Genomic DNA, 22,121 nt, shown 5'->3' with positions numbered 1-22,121 from the left:
AAATACACACCATACATATTCTTCATTGTGTCAAAAGCCTAGATTCAAATCTCTCCCCCCCCCAAAAAAAATCCCAGGATCCCATCTCCTCACGCTCCTTCTATGCATGCACATCACACAGACACACACTGTAAGCATAGATATATTCCTGGCTTCTGCTGGAATTCTCTCCTCCTTCGATCCAAGGAATACACATGCAAGGAGAGAAATCCTTCTTTCATCCAGCCTCTGTTTCCTCCATGTATGCTGGATGGGCTCGTGTGACCCATGAGAGACTAACTTATGTTCCCATTTTCAGAGTTCTGTAATAAGCAGGGTGCGCCAACATTTAGCTTTCTATCCATGGAAGAATGTTAATTCCTCTGGGAAAGCACCTTCATACTTAAGTGATGATTCCAGAATCATTAAACACACACCCAGAGTTCCTATGCACTCCAACTTCATCTTATTTTGCACATAGAATATTGGGCAGGCTTACTTTATCCCTCTCAACACCAGGTTCTTTGTATACTGTCCACTTCTGCCCTTCGTTCCTGTACAGAATCCTGTAGGCAGAGACATAATAATGGTACTCTGCTAAGGTGGATCCAGTAGTTATTATACCTGTGAATAAGAAGGTTCTCATTTACAATAAATAGCAAGAGCATTTTTAAAACATTTAATCAACACAGACGCTTGCCCAGCAAAAACAGGAAAGGGAATTACGAAGAGCTCTAAAGAAAGATCTTTCCAAACTGGCTCAATTTGCCATGAAATAGCAAATGTGGTTCAGGGTAAGGGTAAAATTCTGTCCATTGTGGCAAAAAATATATATATATCTACATATACACTGATGGGCTATAAGCTGGTGATAGCAAACACTCCACTTGGCTTTACAGGCCCTGGATCACAGAACTGCAGAGTTGGAAAGGACCCTGAGGATCATCTAGTCCAAGCCTCTGCACCCGTCCCATACGGGGATCAAACCTGCAACCTTGGCATTCTCAGTGCCACACTCTAAACAACTGAGCTATCCAGTCTGACAATGGCTGACCAGAAAGGAATATTGAGGTCAGGGTTGATAGGCCGATGGAAACTTGAATCAAATAGGTGGCAATGGTGAAAAAGGGGCAAATTCCACGTTCAGGATTGTTAGGAAAGGGACTGGAAATAAAACTGTCAATATTGTAGTCCCTCTCAACAAATCTGTTCTTCAACTACACTTCGAATACTTTATATTTAAAAAAAGATATTGAAAGGTGCAAAAACAAATTACCGTATTTTTTGCACCATAACACTCACTTTTTTCCTCCTAGAAAGTAAGGTGAAATGTCTGTGCGTGTTATGGAGTGAATGCCTGCGGGTGGCGGGTGGGATCTGCTGCAGTCGTGAGCAGAGGATCCATGGTTCCCCTTCCTTCCCTCCTCCGTGGTTACAAAGCATGGATCCACATGGATCCTCAGGATATTTGCATTGGGCTACTCCAAACTCACTGTCAGATCACGTGTCTGTGGCCACAGCATGAACCACAAAAATCATATATCCACTATTTCGTTTAGAATATTTTTTTTCTTGTTTTCCTCCTCTAAAAACTACGTGCGTGTTATGGTCTGGTGTGTGTTATAGAGCGAAAAATACGGTAATCAAAATGCTCAACTGTAAGAAAAGGTTGCCAGGTTTGGATTTATTTATTTTTAATTTGGAAGGCAAGAAGGAGGGACATGACAGAGGTATATAAATTATGTGTGGGGACAGGAAAGTAGAAGGACCTTCTTCTCCCTCCCTCACAATACGAGAACCTGGGCTCATCTAGTGAAGCTGAAGAATGGGGAATTCAGGACAGACAGGAGGACATATTTATTCACACAGCTAGCTCATGGTTAAACTATGGAATTTGCTACCACAAGATGAAGCGCTGTCTACCAACTTCAGACTGCTTTAAAAGGCAAGCAGACAAATTCATGGAGGATGATGCTATCAGAAACTACCACCCCCAGGATCAGAGGCAACACGCTTCTGAATTCTAGTCACGGGGAAACCACAGCAGAGGGAGATGCTGCCTTCATGGCCTGCTTGTGGGCTTCACATGGACCTCTGGCTGGCTACAAGGCAGACCATGACGCTGGACTAGACAAACCTTTGTGGCAGGCTTTCCTCCTGCCTTGCCTAACACAGAGCCAAAACTAGCAGAGGGCTCAAGCATTGATCTCTGCTACAAGAGGCCATTACTAATGTAAGGGCATTGCTCATGTATAGCACTGGACTGAGGATATGAACACAACACACACACACACACACTTCTTTCTACACCGAAAAGGCAATATCCGTAATATCTGATTCAGTATTTGTAAATTGTCATGGAGATTTGAAGACACGAGAGTAAACATATCCTTAAATAACTTCCAAATGTCACAAGTATTTTTTGTTTTTCTAATAACGTCTATCTGTTTTGTAAATAAAGCTCCATGTCTTCACTGTAATTGTGACTTCTGCACTTTTATGGCTTTTTAATGCTTGGCATTGTGTTTCAATCTGCTATTGTCCACGGACCGATGTAATAAATACCATTCATTCATTCAAAGCATCAGGGGTGGACCTTGGTATTATGGTGTCCTGTGTGAGGCCAAATGTTGATGACCCCCCCATACACACCTCCAATAAGGATGGTAATGGGCTTTGGGAAGGAGACATAAGGCTCTGGCAGAGTTCTACAGCCCTCCTACCTCCTTCCCAAAGCTGGGAAAACACTAACTAGGCTTTGAGAAGGAGGCAGGGGACCTCTAGGACTCAGACACAGCCTCACACCTCCTTCCCAAAGCCCAGTGCCTCACTTGCCCAGCTTTGGGAAGGAAGGAGGTGGGAAGGAACTCCCTTCACCCCTGCACCCCGGGGGGGGGGGCAAATCGTGTTGCCCTAAATCCACCTCTAGGCATTGGAGTGTTTACTGCTAGGAGAGGTCTTGTCCTAAAAGGACTCTTGTCCTTTGAAGAATGAAAACAGGTGTGCTTACCTGTTATGCGTTGCTCTTTGTTTAGGTCTATTTGCAACCACTGATACTCATCATTGGTAAAAGCTGCCCAAGAGTGTCCAGGCCTTTTCAACCTGGCTCTTTCTGGCCTCCAGGTGCTGGGCTGCCCCACTTGCTCAGGCCATTCTAGAAATGACGATGCATTAATCTGCGAATCAGCAATGACTCCAGACTCCATTCCCAGTGTCCCGTAGCAACCTAAACATACAAAGCGTCCAAGAGATGGTGCAACTTTTATAACACAATAAATACTTAAATGCTTCCCAAGGCCTAAAGACAGAACAGGAACTAGATCACAATAAACCTTGTACCATTTAAACAACATATATTGAAATGCAAGTAAGTTGATTATCTCTCATCGAAATGCCTATCTTTGCAGACAGTCATTCCAACAAGAGGTTTTTATCACTACTTTAAGGAAAACCTGGACTTTAGCAACATTCAAAAAAAAGTAGCACAAATTTGGATCTTCCCTCCGGCCACACCTAAAACACTTTGCTCTGGGATGTTTGGTTGAAACCTCTCTTTTGGTGTTTAGTTCTATGGCAGAAACCTTTCAGTTTTGCCATGCATTTGTTCTAACATAGAGATAAACCTCTACTTGATGCTTGTATAGATATATATATATTCATAAAATTTGTGACCTACTTTTCATTATAAAATAATCTCAAAGCAGGGTACAGCAGGTAACACACAACAAATTTAAACAAGAAAATGGTAAAAACAGGTGAGCGCAAAAACACAAGAGTTAAAATAGCTGTTTACAAAGTGCAACAATATTGATTCAGCCAAAAGCCGGGGTGAGAGAGTGGGTCTTCTTCAGCTGGTATCAGAAAGACTTTATGCCAAATATATCTGAATGGGGAGGGAGTGCCACAGTTTTTATCTGAAGCACCTCTCTTTTTATAGTATCGTGGTTTTTTTTAATGGTTGGTTTTAATTGTTAGCAGCCCTAAGTGGTAAGCACCGGAAGGGCACGATACAAACATTTATCTAATAATAAGCATATTTGATTCTGAAATAGAATGAAAAACTTCACAGATCACTTCAAGGAAGGGGGTGCAGGAGAGTGGGAACGATTAACTCCTTCAATAACTGAGAAGGAAGGCGAGATACTTCAAGACCAAAGTTGGAAAATCTCCATTTAGCCACGAGTTTATGTTGGTAAGGGATGAAAGAGATACCAGGCTAGATAAGAGTATAGATCCCATTAAACACAAAGGGGCAATATAGAGAAGAAAGGCTTACCACTAGTTTTGAAAGTGAAGAGACCTGAAGACAGTGCTCCTCTGTGTAAAAAACAAACCAAAGACACCACAAAACTACATCTTTAGTTCCAACAAAATGTAACATTTCCCCTTAATTTCTCTCTCTCTGTGTGTGTGTGTTCTATTACAACATCGTTCAAGGGAGAGGTGTTTCTGTATTATAGCAGTAAACTCACTACTCTTGGCATACTATTCTAATATTTATGGGATAAAAGCTGCGCAAAAAGTTGATCTAAAAGACTTCACCCTGGGAAAGACCCATAGCTCAGTGATAGAGCATCTGCCTTGTATCCCCGTCAAACCATCAGTTCATATCTGCATTTTCCAAAAGCCAAATCGCACAATTTGACATCCAGATTGGCATTTGGAACAGTGGATAAAATGGTCCATCTATATTTCTCGAAAATCTTTATGGAGTGTGTGAAGGCTTTTTAAATACTGCCCATCTCATATTTTAAGAGTTAAAGAAAAATAATGACAACAAAAGTTGGCTATGAACAAGCTGCATTCATAATAATCAGCAAGAAAGAGAAGGAATTTCACGAACAAACAATGTTATGGAAAATTGCTTTAAAAAGAGATATTTTCACAACTTTGCAAGAGCAATGTTTCATTACTTATAGGCCAAACTATCTAATAACACTACAGGAGCACTGCAGCATAATAATTTAACTGAGATCCTTGCCTGAACTTAGCCTTCATATTTCAGAACTAAGTGTTTACCTGAAATGATGTTTTAACAATACAGAGAAGTAGCAAATGAAAAGCAAACATATCGACTTACGCTTTTGAAGTGACATTGTTAGCCAGAGAACTTTCATAGTATGGAATGCCTTTGCTGATTACGACATTGATCTGACCTCCTAGGACGTTGGACACCACTCCTGCATGCACCCCAGCCATGCAAATGGAGGAAGACTTAGGAGAGAAGATAGATTGCTTAGTATCTGATAGCACTTCAACAGTTTTCAGTAGGTTAAAGAAGCTACTGCTAACTATCTGGTACGTATTAAACTTTCCTTTTGCAAAATTCTAAGCACGCAAAAAATACACAGCTCTCCCACTCAATCCAGATATAATTCTGTACCAGAGCAGAAATGGCTAACTTGTAGCATTCCGGATGTTGCTGGACTAAAACTCCAGCCATCCCTGAGGATTGATCATTCCAGCTGAGGCATTTGGAGGGCCAAAGTTAGCTAGCCTTGGTTAAGAGATAATGTCACTGAAAACCTGTCTACAGCAATGTGCCTTCAGTGCTTAACATATTACAGTGGTACCTCGGGTTAAGAATTTAAATTGTTTTGGAGGTCCGTTCTTAACCTGAAACTGTTCTTAACCTGAGGTACCACTTTAGCTAATGGGGCCTCCCGCTCCCGCCACCACGCAATTTCTGTTCTCATCCTGAAGTAAAGTTCTTAACCTGAGGTACTATTTCTGGGTTAGCGGCGTCTGTAACCTGAAGCGTATATAACTTGAAGCGTTTGTAACCCGAGGTGCCACTGTACATGGGTAGGCAAACTAAGGCCCAGGGGCCGGATCCAGCCCAATCGCCTTCTAAATCCAGCCCGCGGACGGTCTGGGAATCAGCGTGTTTTTACATGAGTAGGATGTGTGCTTTTATTTCAAATGCATCTCTGGGTTATTTGTGGGGCACAGGAATTCGTTCATTCCCCCCCCCAAAAAAAATATAGCCCAGCCCCCCCCCCAAGGTCTGAGGGACAGTGGACTGGCCCACTGCTGAAAAAGTTTGCTCACCCCTGACATATTACAAAGCCATAAGCTGAAAACCACAGTTGAATACCCAATTAAAAGTACAAACAACCATTCTGAAGTTTACTTACATCTCTGTAGCCGTGAGGAACAGTCCCAAAAACATCAGTAAAAGGAAGCACACATCCAGCTGGGCAATATTTACTGTAAGAAACAGCAATATAAAAGTAAGATCTGCAAACTGCCTTCGATTACAAAACTGGAATTTTTAATAGCCTGTGTGGTGAACTTCCTTCCTTATGAACTGGCATGTCAAACATACTACTACTTCACAAAAGCATGCCAAAATACTTAATATCTGCCAGAATCAGAAAAATCACATGCCCAAGAGAAGACTTTCATAGCAAAAAATGAGTATGTAGCTAAAAGTGTTGTGGGGTTTATATTTTAAGTAGACTTAAGGAAGAATCTGACTCTATAAAAATTGGGTAATGCATTCTTATTCTATTTTTTTTTTATATACTAAACACATAAAATCTGCACAAATCCTTGTGGGTGTGCATGTACACTTAAATGCCTCTATAGTGCCTTATTGTGAATTGGCTTAGTGCACCTTATGCTTAAATCCTGGAACTCTAAATAAATCCCATTACTTCAGTGGAATTTACAAAGTAATTACATCCAGGTCTGCACAGCATGTGAAAACTGCCAAGCTGCAAAATTTAATCAGGAAAGTTAACTGAGCAAGTTTAGGGATCCATCTACACAAGTCTAGTGATTTAAGGATGTTGTGGGGGAAGGAGACGGGGATATTGCTACACCATGCATAATATTGTACTACTGAAGATGCCGTGCCTTGTTAGATTACTGGCGTGAGAGATTACAAACATTTTTAGGTATAAGAAATAAAGACTTACTCAACTGTATGTAAGCACAAATTATATGGGGGGGGGAAAATGCATATTAATTTCTAGGTTGACACACTTCAGACCTTGAAAACCGATCATTATGAGACCTAATGCAATCTACCACATTTTAAGGGTTAGTCCATGTACTAATACTCCAAAATAATGGATCACAAGCAGTGAAAACATATGCCATAATTTCTATGGTGATTAGGAGTCCGCCTTCTTAATGGACAGCCTGGTATTTCAATAAATAATACTGTCTGGGCCAGTGTCTGCTTTTCTGTAGGTCTGGTTCCAGACGTACAAAGAAGACAGGTGGTGATCTATTTTTACTTAAATTTTTAAAATTAAGTCCCACTGCATGTCTTGGAGCTTCAAATGGCCCCTGCAGATGACAGTACATTGGGCCTAAGTGCACCCTTCCTGGGTGTGGAATGTCCATCCTCTGTGAGTTCAGGCCAATATGGGCTGTGTCAATTTTAACCTGGGCTCAGGGCATTTGTTCTGGAGACAACACAGGTACTTGGGGTTATGATTGCAGGGAGAGGGCGTCCCTGACAGAAGTAGCTAGGTGAGGTATAGAACACTCTAATCCTTCAATTGCTGCCTTCTCCCAAGACCTCTGGATTAATTAAGTAAAATGAACTGGAGGAACTGACATGGAGAAGGATCAGGGTAGGATATTAATTGGGGTTAAATTCACTGAATATTGGATTGATCTGGGGATGTGTTATAGATCAAGAATTATTATCAAATTATTATCAAAGTATTAAAAAGAGACCAATTCTTACCTGAACTCTGGTTCAGAAAACTGACTTGCAGTGTCTAAACACGTTATTAAATCTAGAAATAAAAACACAGTGAAGAGATTGTTTTTCAAAAAGCAGGATGTCTATAATTAAGGGATGAAAAGTTTGAAGGAAAATTGATCTCCCTGAATCAATTCATCTGCAATTCAATGTAGTATGAGGCACTTGCTGCAGTCTGATAATACATCAACATGAAATAGTTCTTTAGCAGCATAGTAGAGAATTGCACATTTATAATTAGCTAGAGACCTAATAAGATCTATCGGATTATGAAAGTATTCATTTTAAAGGCTCGGGGGAAATCCTGGAGCGAATGTGGCAAACATTAAATTAATCGAGTGAAACGAAAGCAGGCTTAAATAGTTTGAAAGAATATACTACCCTTCATCAGAGATTCCAGGGTAGCTCACAAAAAAGTCAGATATGTTTAAAAAAGCCTGAGAGAATAAGAATAGCCCCACTGACACCTCCAAGCATTGCTGGAGGATCTTTATGAGGGGGGAGGGAAATACACAAATGGGGCACCACTGCAGTTCATATTATTATCATTACCCACATCTAACCCATACTGAAACCAGCCCAAACAAAGCAAAAAAGGGGAGGGGGCACTGTAGTCTCACAGATCAATCCTATGCATCTTTACTTGAAGTTAAGTCCCATTGAACACAATGGAACATACTCACATACAAGCGATAGATGGGACTGCAGAAATGGAAGAGAATGGGTAGGTCACTAGGCAAAAACTGATGTAGCTGCAATGCAATAGTTGCTATCTGTTAGGAACCCTAGGGACTTTGTCCACTTTCAAAAAAACCCAGCTCTTTCGTATTTTGCATTGTTTTAAGGTTTTTTATATTCAATTGTGTCTGTATGCATCACAGTATACTGCCTTGATGTTTTATGAGTGGGCCATTTATAAACTTTATTTGAATCCCATATTGTTCTGCACCATATAAACCAAGTTATTATGCATCTTACTCTGTCTAGACGTGGTTTTGTAACCATCCATGCTTAATTCACTTTGAATAATTTATCAGTAATTGGGTAACAGAAAAGTAAGAATGAATTACATGCGGTAAGAAAGCACACTTAGTTGTATGGAGTGCTTACACAGCGCTAGGTAAGAAACATATAAATACCTGTTTTGTCAGTGGTTGAATAGGATGCAAGAAACCCATGTCCATAGAAGTGTATGCCACTCATGAATTGTACTGTAACTTCATTACCCTTTGATTCATTTAAATTCTCCATCTGTAAGCCTAAACCACAGTATTTTCCTGCAAGGGGCAGGAGGAAGACAGTTAATAAGCATTTATCGATTTAGTATGGATTTGCACATTCAGAACGTCTTTGACAGCTCAACAAATTTGTGAATCTATTTCTTACCATCCCCCCAGTTTCAAGGCATTAAGAAATCCTAAAGCTAGGGTTTGTTTGAGACTAAACCCATCTCCTAAATCTCCAAAACCACAAATTATCAGGGTGGAATCTGATGCTGAAGGAAATGAATTCTACTTGTACAGTAGGACTTCTTCCTTTCCAGCTTCTATGTGCCTTTCTCAAGAGGTTCCCTGGCCCTTTAGAGCAGATTTTCTTATCATCTAGCAAAGGGGAGGAAGGTGAAATCCTGCTTCACAAGCAAGTCTGTTCTGCTTGTGCACACACAGCACCGGCTACAACCTCCAATTCTGAGAGGAAACCAGGACACAATTATTAAGGAATACTGAAGGAATGGTGCAGAGCAATTTTAGTACACTTCACCATCTCTACAAATGCTACTAAGTATCCAAATAATTACTATCCAGTTTCTTTGTCAAATACATGTACACCAATAGTTTTACATTTTTTCCTATGCATTGTTACTCAGAAGGAATACCCACTGAGTTCAGTGGGACTTATTCCCTGTTAAGCATTAATAGGACTGTAGTGTTAAAACTATCTGTGAAAGAGAAAGGGGTTGGCATGGACTGTGGAGCTGTTCTGAAGAACCAGTCACTCTGGAGTTTCCTTTTTTTAAAAAACGTTCCCAGCATCAACAGAGTTGGCTTCAATACTTCATTCAAATGCTGACGCTCTTACACCACAACATATGCTACATCTACCTTTGCTTAAATATTTTAAACCTCCGCCAGCCCATTATCTGCAGTCAACTTACTTCTGCTGACTCTTATTTCTAATATGCAAAACTTACACTGGAAGTTCAAGGGGGGGGGGATGGCTGCCCGTTTTAACCTTACCATTATTTTTTTCCAAAAAGCTCTCTCTCAGCAGAGCAACACACACACACTGCTCAATCTCTTATGCAGCCACACTAGCTGGGAACAGCTGAGAGGTAAAGGGAACACAAGTAGATAATTTATTTGGGCCAGTGAACTCAACTTGTAAAAGTGTTTAAGCCCTAATCAGGACTGGACGTTCCTTGCCATTTAAGGACCTCATGTTTTCTTCTCTTTTTTACGAGTGAGCTTGGCTTACAGCAAGTCTAAGTTTTCATGCAATATCTAAGTAGAAGAGTCACCAAGCTTGATAAAAGCCTTCACGTTACAGATGTCGTGCAACCACATTCAATCTTCTGTCTAAAAATACACCATCAGAAGAAGTATCTAGGTCATGGGTTTAGAAGGAAGAAAAACAGTGCAACTGATTTTTTATATATATATATATAAAAATCAACCCAGAAAATGTCAGCTCTGTTGGTATCAATGACATTTTAAGTCTTTATTCCACTCTCCCCTCCCTTTTTTTGGCAGCATACAAAGACGTTCCCAGCACAGACTAAAGGTTTATTAAACGTTTCACAGTCAGAGATACAAAAGTAATAAAAACCACAGGATATTACTGCCACTTCATATATGTCAGATTTACCATCATATTGACAAATTTACAAGAGAAAGAATACGTTTTAAAATCTTAGAAAAATTCAGCTCTGGGAGTGACTTCCTTTGCCCTGCATATAATGTCTGCGCCTCTCAATCCCCATCACCATCTTTCTCTCCCAAAGCCAGGTAACTTTATCACCACTTAGACACAGCTGCGTTTTGGTGCAGAACAAAATAATGCCAGATACGATTAAAAAGGAGACATTTCTCTATTCAGTGCACATTTAAATTTAGAAGACCAGGATCTTTCGACCAAAAAAGAAGTTGGAAAACAAATGTTTGCCCTTGTAAGATTCCTTCAAGCTCCTGTTTGAAAGTTCTAGCTATAACCATGAGGGCACCATAGCTCATTTGTAGAGGTTGTGGTTCAATCCCAGGTATTTTTAGATAGGGATTGGAAAGATTCCCATCTGAAACTGTGAAGAGCTGCTGCCAATCAGTGGTGATGATTTAGTACTTGATGGAACAATGAGCTGACTCAGTATAAGGCAACTTCCTGTTTCCTATGTTCCCTTATCCTCTGATCATCTGAATGCCTTAACCCCCAAAAATTAATGATGAGCATATCTCCCCTGAAAGGCCACTCCACACACTTCTATTTGTATACTTCTATTTGTACACGAAAACATCTTACACATACATCTAAAAATGTAAAGTGTAGGTGTTAAACTTATGTTTGGAGACACGCTGTCATAATGCTTGTGTTTGCAAGCTCAAGTCTGCCACGTTCATGCTTTACAGAAGGGCTGGCAAACCTAGTGTTGTCCAAATATTATTGGACTCGATCAGCCCCACCAAGCAAGATATGAATTGTACTCCAGCAACATCTGGAGGGCCCAACTATCCAGGGACACCTGTGACTGGTCACAGCTCCCTCTTGAGAGCTCACCTCTACAGGTTCTCCTCCATAATGTTAAATGTCTGATTTAAACAAACCCAGAGTAAGAAAATGTCCAATACTGATTATGACTCATAAAAAAGCATTAGAATCAAATTAAATTTCTTCTCTCAAGTTTTGGGAAGAATGGATCGTGCAAATAATTCAGACATTTACTAAATAAGAAACAAACCATAAAGGAGTTTCCCCCCCCTGTTTCGAACAAGAAGTAGTTAACAAGAAGTAGTTCTTACCTATTTCTGTCCTTGTGGGTCCAATTCCATTATAAACTCTCACGTAATTAAAATGGCAAGAATCTGAATCGTCAATATCGAAATCCCCAAATTTGAGCTGCACTCTCTGCTCAGGCTTTACTCGAATTTCCCATTCACACACAGTGCTGTTGGGATAGGCGTGCGGGTAGTTAATAGATGTAAAAGTCCCACTTTCAGGACCTAAAACGGTATGTCCACATCCATCACCTACAAAAACAAAGATTGACCGGTAGTATGGCTTTCTCATGCATATGCTACTTTTAAATAATGAATGGGATTCGAACCCACATCTCAGTACCGGTGTTAAAGCTGCAACTCTGTGCAAATTCACCCAGGAGTAAGCCCCACTGAACACAGTAGCTTGCCATGCAAGAGCAGACATACATAGAATTGTGCTGCATAGTAGCATTTCAGAGTTCAGTGCCTTATTTCTGCACTGGCTCTAGGCTTCTTATTTTTCATGTATAAATTCTACACAAGGGAATATAGATTAGTAAACAGATATGCAAGTATTCTAGCGTTACCCTCAGGTATAAAAGCACCCTCAGGAGGACAAGTATTCTTCTTTTAAAAAAGGCAATTCAGAAGTCCAAGTTTAAATAATATATATATTCCTTCTCCCCCTTTAATATAAACTTCTGCATGCAATTGATAAAAACTCAGGTAACTTCACAGCTGCTGTGGCAATGAGGGGGCTCTGTCAGTATCTTAAGGGCTCTAAGACTCACCACAATGAATCTGGTACTGCATATGTGGGTCTGCAAAAATGCCCTCTGCCAGCTGTCTGGTGGGATTTCTAGTCCATGAAGCGGTTAGTAGGTCAGTTAAACTACAAGTGGGTGAGAAACCATGCTGAATCCCATTGAACAGGACAAAGAAACCATTTAAAGGTCTATCCCTATAGCGGAGATGGCAGCAACACCCAGTGAAACCTTCCTGATCCAGAGTTGGGTTAATAATGGTCACTCAAGAAGATCAATGAGCAGTAATCAGTTGGCTAGACATATCATGTTTTAAATAGGTCCATCCTGCCTTTATTTGTTTGTTTAAATGTTTCATAAACTGCTTAGTGTTTAAGTTGGGACAGTAACCAAACGAGGTGACTCAGAGGCAATCCAGTTGCTGTGTTTCCCTGAGTCGCTTTCAGACTCTCTTACTCTTGAATGTCAACAAAATTAATGTGGAAATTTAAACAACCACATATCAGACAACTGACTGGTTGGGGCCTGCAGAGGGAGGCAGGGTGGGTTGTGGGAGAGATTATAAAAGGCATCCTTACGAAACAAGAAGTTGTCACGTTCCTTTTAGTCCTCCACTAAAAAAATGCAATGAACGTCGGTGACCCTTTTATATTGCCTCGACTCAGCAAAGCTGAGGGAATGTCTTTCCGCATACAATATTTTTTATATGGAGTACTGCTTGGGGTTCCTCTTCTTTAGAGTTTAGATTGGCAGAGACCCAGGCAGGATTTTGTAGCCATGACCCTTGGATTTTCCCCCCCGCATCCAGATTCTTTTTGGGAGGTGGGGGGGGGCAGGTGCTAAGCTGTTCTTTCTCTTTTGCTTCAAGAGGTAACTGAAAACATTTAATCTGTGTGACGGTCTATTTTGTGGGGTTTTGTTGCTATCTGAGCATATTTTGCAGCTGACTTTCTTTAACCAGCACATAGTGCTATACCATTTCCCCTGAAACCAACCTGTTTCAAGCAGGACCTGGCAAGGGGAATGCTTCAGAATGGCTACCAAACACCTCTGTTATGAGTTGGAAAGACTGGATGGAAAAGTGCTTACATTACCCTGTGGGACATGCTCAGGAACACTGCCTGCCAGAAAGATGGGGTTCCTTTGGTTTTAACCTCCATACATTTGGGCTTCTGCATGTGGGGCTGAAGAAACACAGTGGAAAACTTACAGTTTCATATTCAATTAGTATCTGTACTCTATCCTCCTATTCCCAAATACTATTCACTTCACATAGTAAAAGATACGGCATATACTGTAATTGTCAAAAGGAAGTTCTCTGCAGTTCAAACTGCTTGCTGAGAAGATGTTTATGTAATGTAATTACATTACAAAGCCTGGGACGCGCTGAGCAGCACGCTGCGGGCTTCGGGCAGAATACGCAAGCCTGGGGAGACCGGTGGGAGTTCCGCGCCGGGGGGGGAAATAAATTTTTTTTTATTCCCCCCCAAAAAAACTAGGTGTGCCCTATGGGCCGGTGCGCCTTATAGGGCGAAAAATAAGGTAATTGGCCCCTATGAGAACAGAACGCTGGACCAGGTGAGTTACACTCTTGATTCATAGTTACAGAAAAGAAACCTCACTGTCTTTAGGAGATACATTCAGCCACAGAGATGGCGAGCTCTTAACTAGCAAGCTTCCAGCAAGATGCAAAATACTCTCCCACAAATTATTCAAGATTTGCTAATATCATGAAAAATTTCTGTTATTTATTGGCCGGTTTTAAACTGCAGAGTACCACAGTTCTCATGCACACTCACTTGTTGTTGTTTTTTCCACATAGCAATGCAAACACAAATTCTTTAAGTTCCCATTGAGGATACCTTGCTGACTGAGAGTGAACTGAGTTGCACTGTGACTCAAAGTTGAAATCCCCTTTGTGCTCATTACCAAATAAGGAAAAGGTGCTCTCAATGCAATCCCTGAAAACAAGGCGCCTGTTCTATGGATCCTAACAACTTGAAACACACCGTGAGCAAGCATGCAGATGGTATTTCTTCCCAATACTCCCACACACAGGTGGGAGAAAAAGCTTCTTCTCTATCTTACTGTAACCAATGAAGACAACAGACCAGAAGATTGTAAGACAAAAGTTATTTGCTGCATGGCAATGGTGGCAAAGCATTAGAAACCCTTTCACGAAATATTTTTTGTTGCTAGGGTAATACACGTGGCCATATTTTGAACACTGGCAATAGTTTTGCTTATTTACTGTGTACAGTACTGTAAATTTACTATGCAGCTTGTGTGTTTTAGCCTATGGTTCACGACGCATTAAATTATCAGTTCCTGTTTCTGAAACTCCTTGAGGACAATCAAATTCTAAGGAGCAGAAGGCTTTTCTCATAACTTAGGACACACTCTGCTTTCAACCATTTAATAAAACCATACTGGATTGGTACCATATTAGCTTTGGTGCCATATTAGGTCTCCCGGGCAGCATTCTGAAAAATGCATATTCCTGTGATTGCAATTTGTTTTAACTATTTTTAATTTCTCAATTTTAAATTGTTATAATGCCCCTGGCAATCTGCTAGTGTAAGGTGGGCAATAATAATAAGACAAATAATTTATTGCTTTATTGCTGGCTGGTTTTTAAACATGTGCTACTTCTGTGGCAGGATAAGCTAGAGGCTTTCCCTGCTAGTCACCAGAATCATGTTTCTTGCTGTTCATTACTTGCGTACCCCTTTAAATATTGAACCAGACACATCAAAGTTTTAGCAAAATAAGATTTAAATCTCATTGTTGACATTTGACAGATACTCTATATAATTTTCAATTTAGGAGGGGACAAGCTGGCAGAGGCATACTGCCCAATGTAGGGTGCAGACAATGGTTAAACAAGCTAGCTTTGTAAAATCCATGGTTTGAAGTTGACTTGCTTAGCAATTAACCATTTGCCTTTTATTACAACCAGGATTCTTTGCCTGCATGTAAAACTAAGGCAAAGTGCTTTGAAACTCTTCCACTGAGCACCAATGGAAGAAGTGCAGAAACCCATAGCCCAACCGGGCAGGCGAGGGAAAGGGGGGAGTGCAGCCTGGTGTATTCCTCAAGTTCACTGAGGCATATCTACATAGCAAACCATGGTGAAAACCACCCCAGTGGATGCACCCACAATGTAGAGCTGCTTCACCTTCCTGCCAAAGGCATTTCGGCCTGTCCCTGGTGATAGTTCAGAAGTTCAGTCTGAAGTTTAAACCAATATCTGGTAGCCATCTGTCATATCAGCTGGCATGAATTAAGAGGCGCCCCAAGATATGCAAGTGCAGCAATAGCTGCTGGATATTTTGAAGAGCAATACAGATGGCCAAGACCCATCTGGTTTTACGATGGCTGATCTTGGCTTGAGATCCGTGGAACGCTTGCATCCTCTGCTCACCAAACTTACATAAGGGTTCAAACCAGACTACTATTGACGGAAGAAAAATGCATGAAGTGGATTATTATTTTTTTCAGACGATCTTCTAACCAATATCTAAGGATGGAGCACACATTTTGCAGTTTCCCATAAAGCTTCTGCATCAACAAAAACTGGAACGTTCCTGGAGTTAATATAAGGTTGAACCAATGATGGTCTGTGAATGCGCTTCAGGGAAGCTTCCAGCATATTTAAATAAGAGATTATAAACAGAAACAAATCTGAATCTGTATTACCTTTTTTTTAAAAAAAGGATGTTTTTGAAAAATGGAATCAGACTAGATCTGGAAATGCTCTATTAAAACTTTATGGGAGTTAAAAAAATAAATCTTATACCTACAAAAAAAAATGTCAAGTAAAGCTGTGCTCTTGTGGTGAAATATTGGGGAAAGGTAGCAGCCCTGAGTATATTCAGAAGAACATAAGAAAAGCCCAAAAGGTGATCTAAGTCCAGCATCCAGGTGCCCATAGAAAATCTGCAAGCAGGACCCAAATGCAACAGTATGCTTCCCACTTGCAGTTCCAAGTAACTGGTCTAACACGAGGCATGGCACCTTATTGGAGATAGAGCATAGCCATCATGGATTTTATCCTTTTTGCGGTGACCAGAACCATACACAGTATTTAAAGTGCTGTCACACCATATCACGGCACTATGATACAGTGGGACCTTGGTTCTCAAACTTAATCCGTTCTGGAAGTCCATTCCAAAACCAAAGCATTCCAAAACCAAGGCACGCTCTCCCATAGAAAGTAATGCAAAACGGATTAATCCACTCCAGACTTTTAAAAACAACCCCTAAAACAGCAATTTAACATGAATTTTACTATCTAACGAGACCATTGATCCATAAAATGAAAGCAATAAACAATGTACTGCAGTCACACAATCAATCAAGGTTCTAACGCGTTTGAGAACCAAGGAACCACTGTACTGGCAATTTTGTTTCCAACCTGTCCCAATATTCCCTGGAATTTGTCTTTTCCACAGCTGCCACACAGCTATCCACTACGTACCCAAGGTCTCACTCCTAATCCAGCATCACCATTTCACAACCCATTCACTTATATGTGAAATTAGGAAGAAAATTGTCTCACTGTACTTCTCCTTATACTTCTTAAGTAATTTGCTATTTTATTACCAGTTCTCCCAACTTGAAGAGATCCTTTTGGGGCTCATTTTTGTTTTAAGCATTAAAAAGTTCAGAAACTTAATTGGATATAGTGGGGGAAAGAAAACATATGTCCCAATCACAATCCACTTCCATGGGAAAACTCAAATATTTGTCATTGTGTAATGCAGCAAGAACAAGTCACTGAATTATTATTTTTTTAAGTATGAAGCCCATTACGTATTGCACATTAAAAGCAAAACAAAAAAGTCCCAAATGTTATTGTTGGATAGAAATGTTGCATTACAAAATAAAAACTAAAATAAAGTTTATGAAGACTCATTGAGAGTTCTCTGGATTATGGGCTACATACAAAGCATACACCAATGCTGTCAATGCAAAGCTATAATACACATTGTCATAGTTTTGCACAGCGTATCTGTCACAAGTATTTTTAAAGCCACGTGTTTTGTATCTGCTTTGTTCTTGCAAGTCAGTATTAGATTTAACAACTAGGTACTCCTCAGATCCCCACAATAGCTAATTCAAAAGAAGACGTTCCAACTATGATCCATAGAGGAATTTGACTGCAATTATACCAGCTTTTTCCAAGTCATGAAGTACACTGAGAAATAACTGTAACTACATTAAATGGCATCTCAAATGTGGATTTCAGTCCAACTCCACAAGGCCATTAGTAAAACAACAACCCCAAACTTGCATAATTATAAGAAGAAGAAGAAGAGGAGTTTGGATTTGATATCCCGCCTTTCACTCCTTTTAAGGAGTCTCAAAGCAGCTAACATTCTCCTTTCCCTTCCTCCCCCACAACAAGCACTCTGTGAGGTGAGCAAGATGGGTCTTTGAAATTTTATTTATGTATTTATTACATCAAATTTACAACCTTTCCTTCCTCCCCAAAGGGATGCCTCACAATAATAATAAAAATTGTATTGTGATGCACATTCACATTCTGATATTCAGCTGCCACACATTGTCAAATGTGATTATTTTTCTTTAAATGTTTGTTTATAACAGTTTAGGAAACAGTTTGGCTTCCAGCTTTTAACAGACAGCTTTTCTAGAAGTGTCTGTTAATGAGACATGTGAATGCACATGACAGCTGAGTACAGATATGGATATGAATACACAAAATCTGTCAGGCAATCTGTAGCAAGTCCTTACAGAGTTAAGATTCACAAAAGGTTCATGATTGCTTTCAAACTGATTAAAGACTGGTAGCTTTGTCTATTTTCTTACACTGAATAGAAAGAAGGTAGATTTTCCTTTTTGTAAATTTATACTGCATAACACACACTAGGTTTGTCAATCACAACCATTATCTCCTCTTCCTCTAGCACTTTCTCTCAGGAATTAGTAAAATGTGGGATCTACTTGCAAGCAATGAGCTTAGGTTCAGCCTGCAAAAACTCCTTTTCAGGAAAACTAGAGAAGTTTTTCATCAATTTGGGTTTAAGATTGTGGGGAAGAGGTTGGAACCAAAATTAAGAGCACAATCCTAATCACGCCTTTTCAGAAGCAAGTCTTATTTAATGGGGCTTACTCCCAGGTACGTAGAGCTAGGACTGCTGCCTAAGTCACCAGCTGCCACAAATGGGAAGGCACTGCAGGTGAATGAAAAAGCTGATTCCAGCTGCAGCTCCTTCTTCCCACTTCCTCTGGAACAAAGACCCTGAAAAACCTGAACTATTCCAGGGACCCACAACAGTGCCATGAACATTTCCCTAATATGCTGCATTCTTTTGTAGAGTTCCATTGTAAACAATACTGGCTCAAAAGCAGAGCTGGGCAAAAATGGCCTTTCAAAATTCTCCATCCTACTTGCAGGTGGAGAAATTAAGATTACCTTTCTCTGAATATTCTCAAGGGTTATTTTTCTGTTTCTTGGAGGTGCGGCCTCCCACTATCAACAACTGTATCGAATGCCTGACCACCATTTTGTAGCTCCCATAATGCCCCCAAGCTAGCATCATTCCAGGACACTGTTAGGCAGAAAGAAGAATGGTGGCAACCACAAAAAATGGTTGAGAATATTCCAAGAACATTCTACAAGATGGCTACAGTTTTCAGGGAGTGGGAAAAGTAAGTGATCAGAAATTATTTCAGGAAAAAACCCTTAAATAAACAAGTAAGTACCCGTATGCACATTTAATTCGTTGCGCATAAGCAAATTGTGCAGATCGCACAACAGGACAGTATGTATTTGTTTACGGGAAGAACTACCCTAGGAGTTGTCCTTGGGTGCTATAGGCTACACCAGAGCCAATGTTTACCACAACATAATTCATGATCATTTTGTGGATTTTTTTGACTTGAATGGAGCATATAAACATTTCTTTAAGACTTCCCAGTCAGAAAGGGAAAGGTGTAGAGTACTTTTCTCCCAATGTATTCTCTCAAAGAGAATAGTATGCTAATAGGAACTCCCACCACCACAACCCACAAGCTCTACTGGGAAGATGAATTACCGTATTTTTCGCCCCATAGGACGCACCTTTTCCCCTCAAAAAATGAAGGGGAAATGTGTGTGCGTCCTAGGGGGCGAATGCAGGCTTTCGCTGAAGCCTGGAGAGCGAGAGGCATTGGTGCGCACCGACCCCTCTCGCTCTCCAGGCTTCAGGAAGCTATCCGCAAGCCTTGCGAGCCTGGCGGGAGTTCCCGCGGGCTCACAAGGCTTGCAGACAGCAGCCTGCAGCCCCAGCGAGTGTCCGCAAGCCTTGCGCACCCGGCAGGAGGTCCCGCCGAGCGTGCAAGGCTTGGGGCGGCAGCCTGTCGCCCGAAGCATGGGGAGCCCTCCGGAGGGTGCCCCGTGCTTCAGGCAGGTGTGCGCAAGGCTTGAGGCGGCAGCCGCGGCGGGGGGGGGGAATTTTTTTTAAATTCATTCCCCCCCCCAAAAAAACGAGGTGCGTCCTATGGGCCGGTGCGCCCTATAGGACGAAAAATACGGTAACACCAATTCTGTTAACTAGTTTTGCAGTCTACAATGCTTGAAGCTTCATGAACTGATGAACTTTCGTCCTTTTATTCTAAAATAAGAACTCATTCAAGTGACAATCCTACAATATCCATATAATGTAATGCCTCATCTAGCACATTATATGGTAGTTTTGTAACAAGGTTTCAGCTTTCATTCTCTCTTTTCTCATTTGTGTCCTGTAAATAACAATAAATGCGGTCAGATGCAACTGAAAGAGAAAACTAAAGAGCGGTGCGCACACAGGGATTTCCTATCCCAAACTCATCATCTTTAGTTAATCTATGCCTGCACTCTCCTTTTTACTGAAAGCTTTACAAAAGTGACACTACACATTAAAAACCAGCTTTAAATCATTCTTCGACACTGCCTATTCTTCATTATGTTACTTAATAATCTCAAAATGTCAAGCTGGAGGAAAATGGGAGTTATTTCAAGTATCACTCCTTAAAATTCCTCAGGCTATTCCCTTTTACTTTCTGAAGAGAGAAGGGCTGGGTCTTGAGCCTTCTTGGAATTTATATCTTATTTGGCTTGCCCCCTCCCCAATGGGGCCTATGGAGATTAGCAATGGAAATGCTATCTGGATACTCTGAGAAGTCAACACAACTGAAAGCTGGTTCCAGCGCGGGGGAAAGACTTCCGATATCATCACATTTCAAACATCACTCTTTCATTTCGGTGAAGATATCAGCACGAAGATATCAGCAGCAGGCAACATATGGATGCAAAGCACTTTGCACGCACACATGTGGCGTCGGTGGGAAGCTTTTTTTTATCATCGCTGCCCCCAACCCGTCGTGCGTGGCGTGGGTTACACGCGTGGGGCAAAGTTGGAAGCCAGGAGTGCAGGCCGCTGAGAAACAGCTGCACGAGCACGAAAGACCCATTTGCAGGGGCCTAGGGGCTTCCCCGTGGACCTTTCGCTCTCATGCACCTTTAAGCACTTGTTTAAAAGGTCAAACAGCAGCCCTGCCTTTTTCTCCTCGACGGGCTTCGGAGGGGAGCTTCCAAGAACGCTGTCGAGGGGCAGAGTCCCCTCAAGGCAGGGAGGCGGCGCTGACGTGGAAAAGCGGCGTGCCCCGTGGCCACCTAGACGCCCCCTCCCTTCCCCAATGCCCGGGACGGCACCTGAGAGAGTGAGGGGCAGGAAGGGTGACGCTCTCCCCCCCCCCGGCGGGCTTTTGGGTGGGCGCCAAGCAAGAAAGGCGGGAAGGCTGCTCCTCTGGTCCCTCCCCTCCCGACGGGGCTCCCGCACGCACCTTTCTGCGCCGCCGCGTCCCGCCTGAGCAGCAACAGGAGGAGGAGGAGGAGGGAGGCCAGCGCCGGCCGGGTCCCCCGGGGGAGCGGGCGCTCCGGGCTGCTCACCATACCCCGCGTCTCGGGCGCAGCAGCCGGCAGTCCGAATGCATCCCGAGCCGCGCTGCTCTCGCCTTGCCGCCTCCTTCGCGCCTCCTCCCGGCTCGCGCGCCGTCCCCGCGCAGATCCGTCCAGCCTCCGGCCGCCGCCGCCCCCTCCTCTTCCTCTCCTTCCCCCACCCACCAACCCGCACGGCGCGCTCCCACCGCCCCCGATGGGCGCAACCACTTCCGGGTCCGCTGCAGCCGCCCCTTCCCCGCCTCCGGCAGCCGAAAGTCCCCCAGCGGAGCCTGTCTGACCGCTCCCCCCGCTCCCTGCCCACCTCCCGGAGTTGAGGCGCCCTCTTTCGTTGCTTCGCGGGGAGAAGGCGGGAAGGGGGGAAACGCGCGCGCGCAAACACAAACAGAGCAACAAAGAGTCCTCGGGGTACTCGGAGGCCCAGGGGCGCGTTGTGGCCAAAGGCCTTCGTGGACTCTGCCCGGGAGCCCCCTCGGTTGGGCGGGTGGCGTTAGAGTGAAGCTGAAATGCAAGGCGTGGGGGAAGGGCGTGGCCAGGTCGTTCCCCACCGGGGAGGGGAGAACATCCTCCAAGTTAGTGGTCATTGACTCCAAGGTGATGGAAGGGCGCCCTTCACACGCGCTCAAAAACAGTTTCTGCTCAGGCGAGGTTCCCTGAGCGTGGAAATGGGCTTTGGGGCTGTCGGCATCCTTCAGGGGTCGAGATGCCAGCTGGCTAGCCCCCAGCTGGATCATGCCCTT

At 42.4% G+C, this 22,121-nt stretch overlaps 1 protein-coding gene across 3 annotated transcripts in view; it reads right to left on the bottom strand.

The window, feature by feature from the left end:
* DCBLD2 (discoidin, CUB and LCCL domain containing 2) overlaps positions 1-21,760 on the bottom strand; it is a 31,662-nt gene extending 9,902 nt beyond the window's left edge. The window contains exons 1-9 of one of the 3 annotated variants that reach the window (XM_082221006.1): positions 21,267-21,760; positions 11,713-11,940; positions 8,842-8,979; positions 7,685-7,736; positions 6,117-6,189; positions 5,060-5,193; positions 4,256-4,296; positions 2,990-3,205; positions 479-603 (exon numbers count right to left, since the gene is read on the bottom strand). In XM_082221006.1, coding sequence (XP_082077132.1) covers positions 479-603; positions 2,990-3,205; positions 4,256-4,296; positions 5,060-5,193; positions 6,117-6,189; positions 7,685-7,736; positions 8,842-8,979; positions 11,713-11,940; positions 21,267-21,375 — 1,116 coding nt within the window. In that variant the 5' untranslated portion in view covers positions 21,376-21,760. Of the gene's footprint in view, positions 1-478; positions 604-2,989; positions 3,206-4,255; positions 4,297-5,059; positions 5,194-6,116; positions 6,190-7,684; positions 7,737-8,841; positions 8,980-11,712; positions 11,941-12,461; positions 12,499-21,266 lie in introns of those variants that run through there. The other 2 variants (XM_082221004.1, XM_082221005.1) reach the window with 2 other exon arrangements.
* Positions 21,761-22,121: the final 361 nt, after the last annotated feature.

This window comes from Podarcis vaucheri (genome assembly GCF_965113315.1).
Source record: "Podarcis vaucheri genome assembly, chromosome: 4".
Taxonomy (NCBI): domain Eukaryota; kingdom Metazoa; phylum Chordata; class Lepidosauria; order Squamata; family Lacertidae; genus Podarcis; species Podarcis vaucheri.
This window is presented reverse-complemented; position numbering and strand designations above follow the sequence as displayed.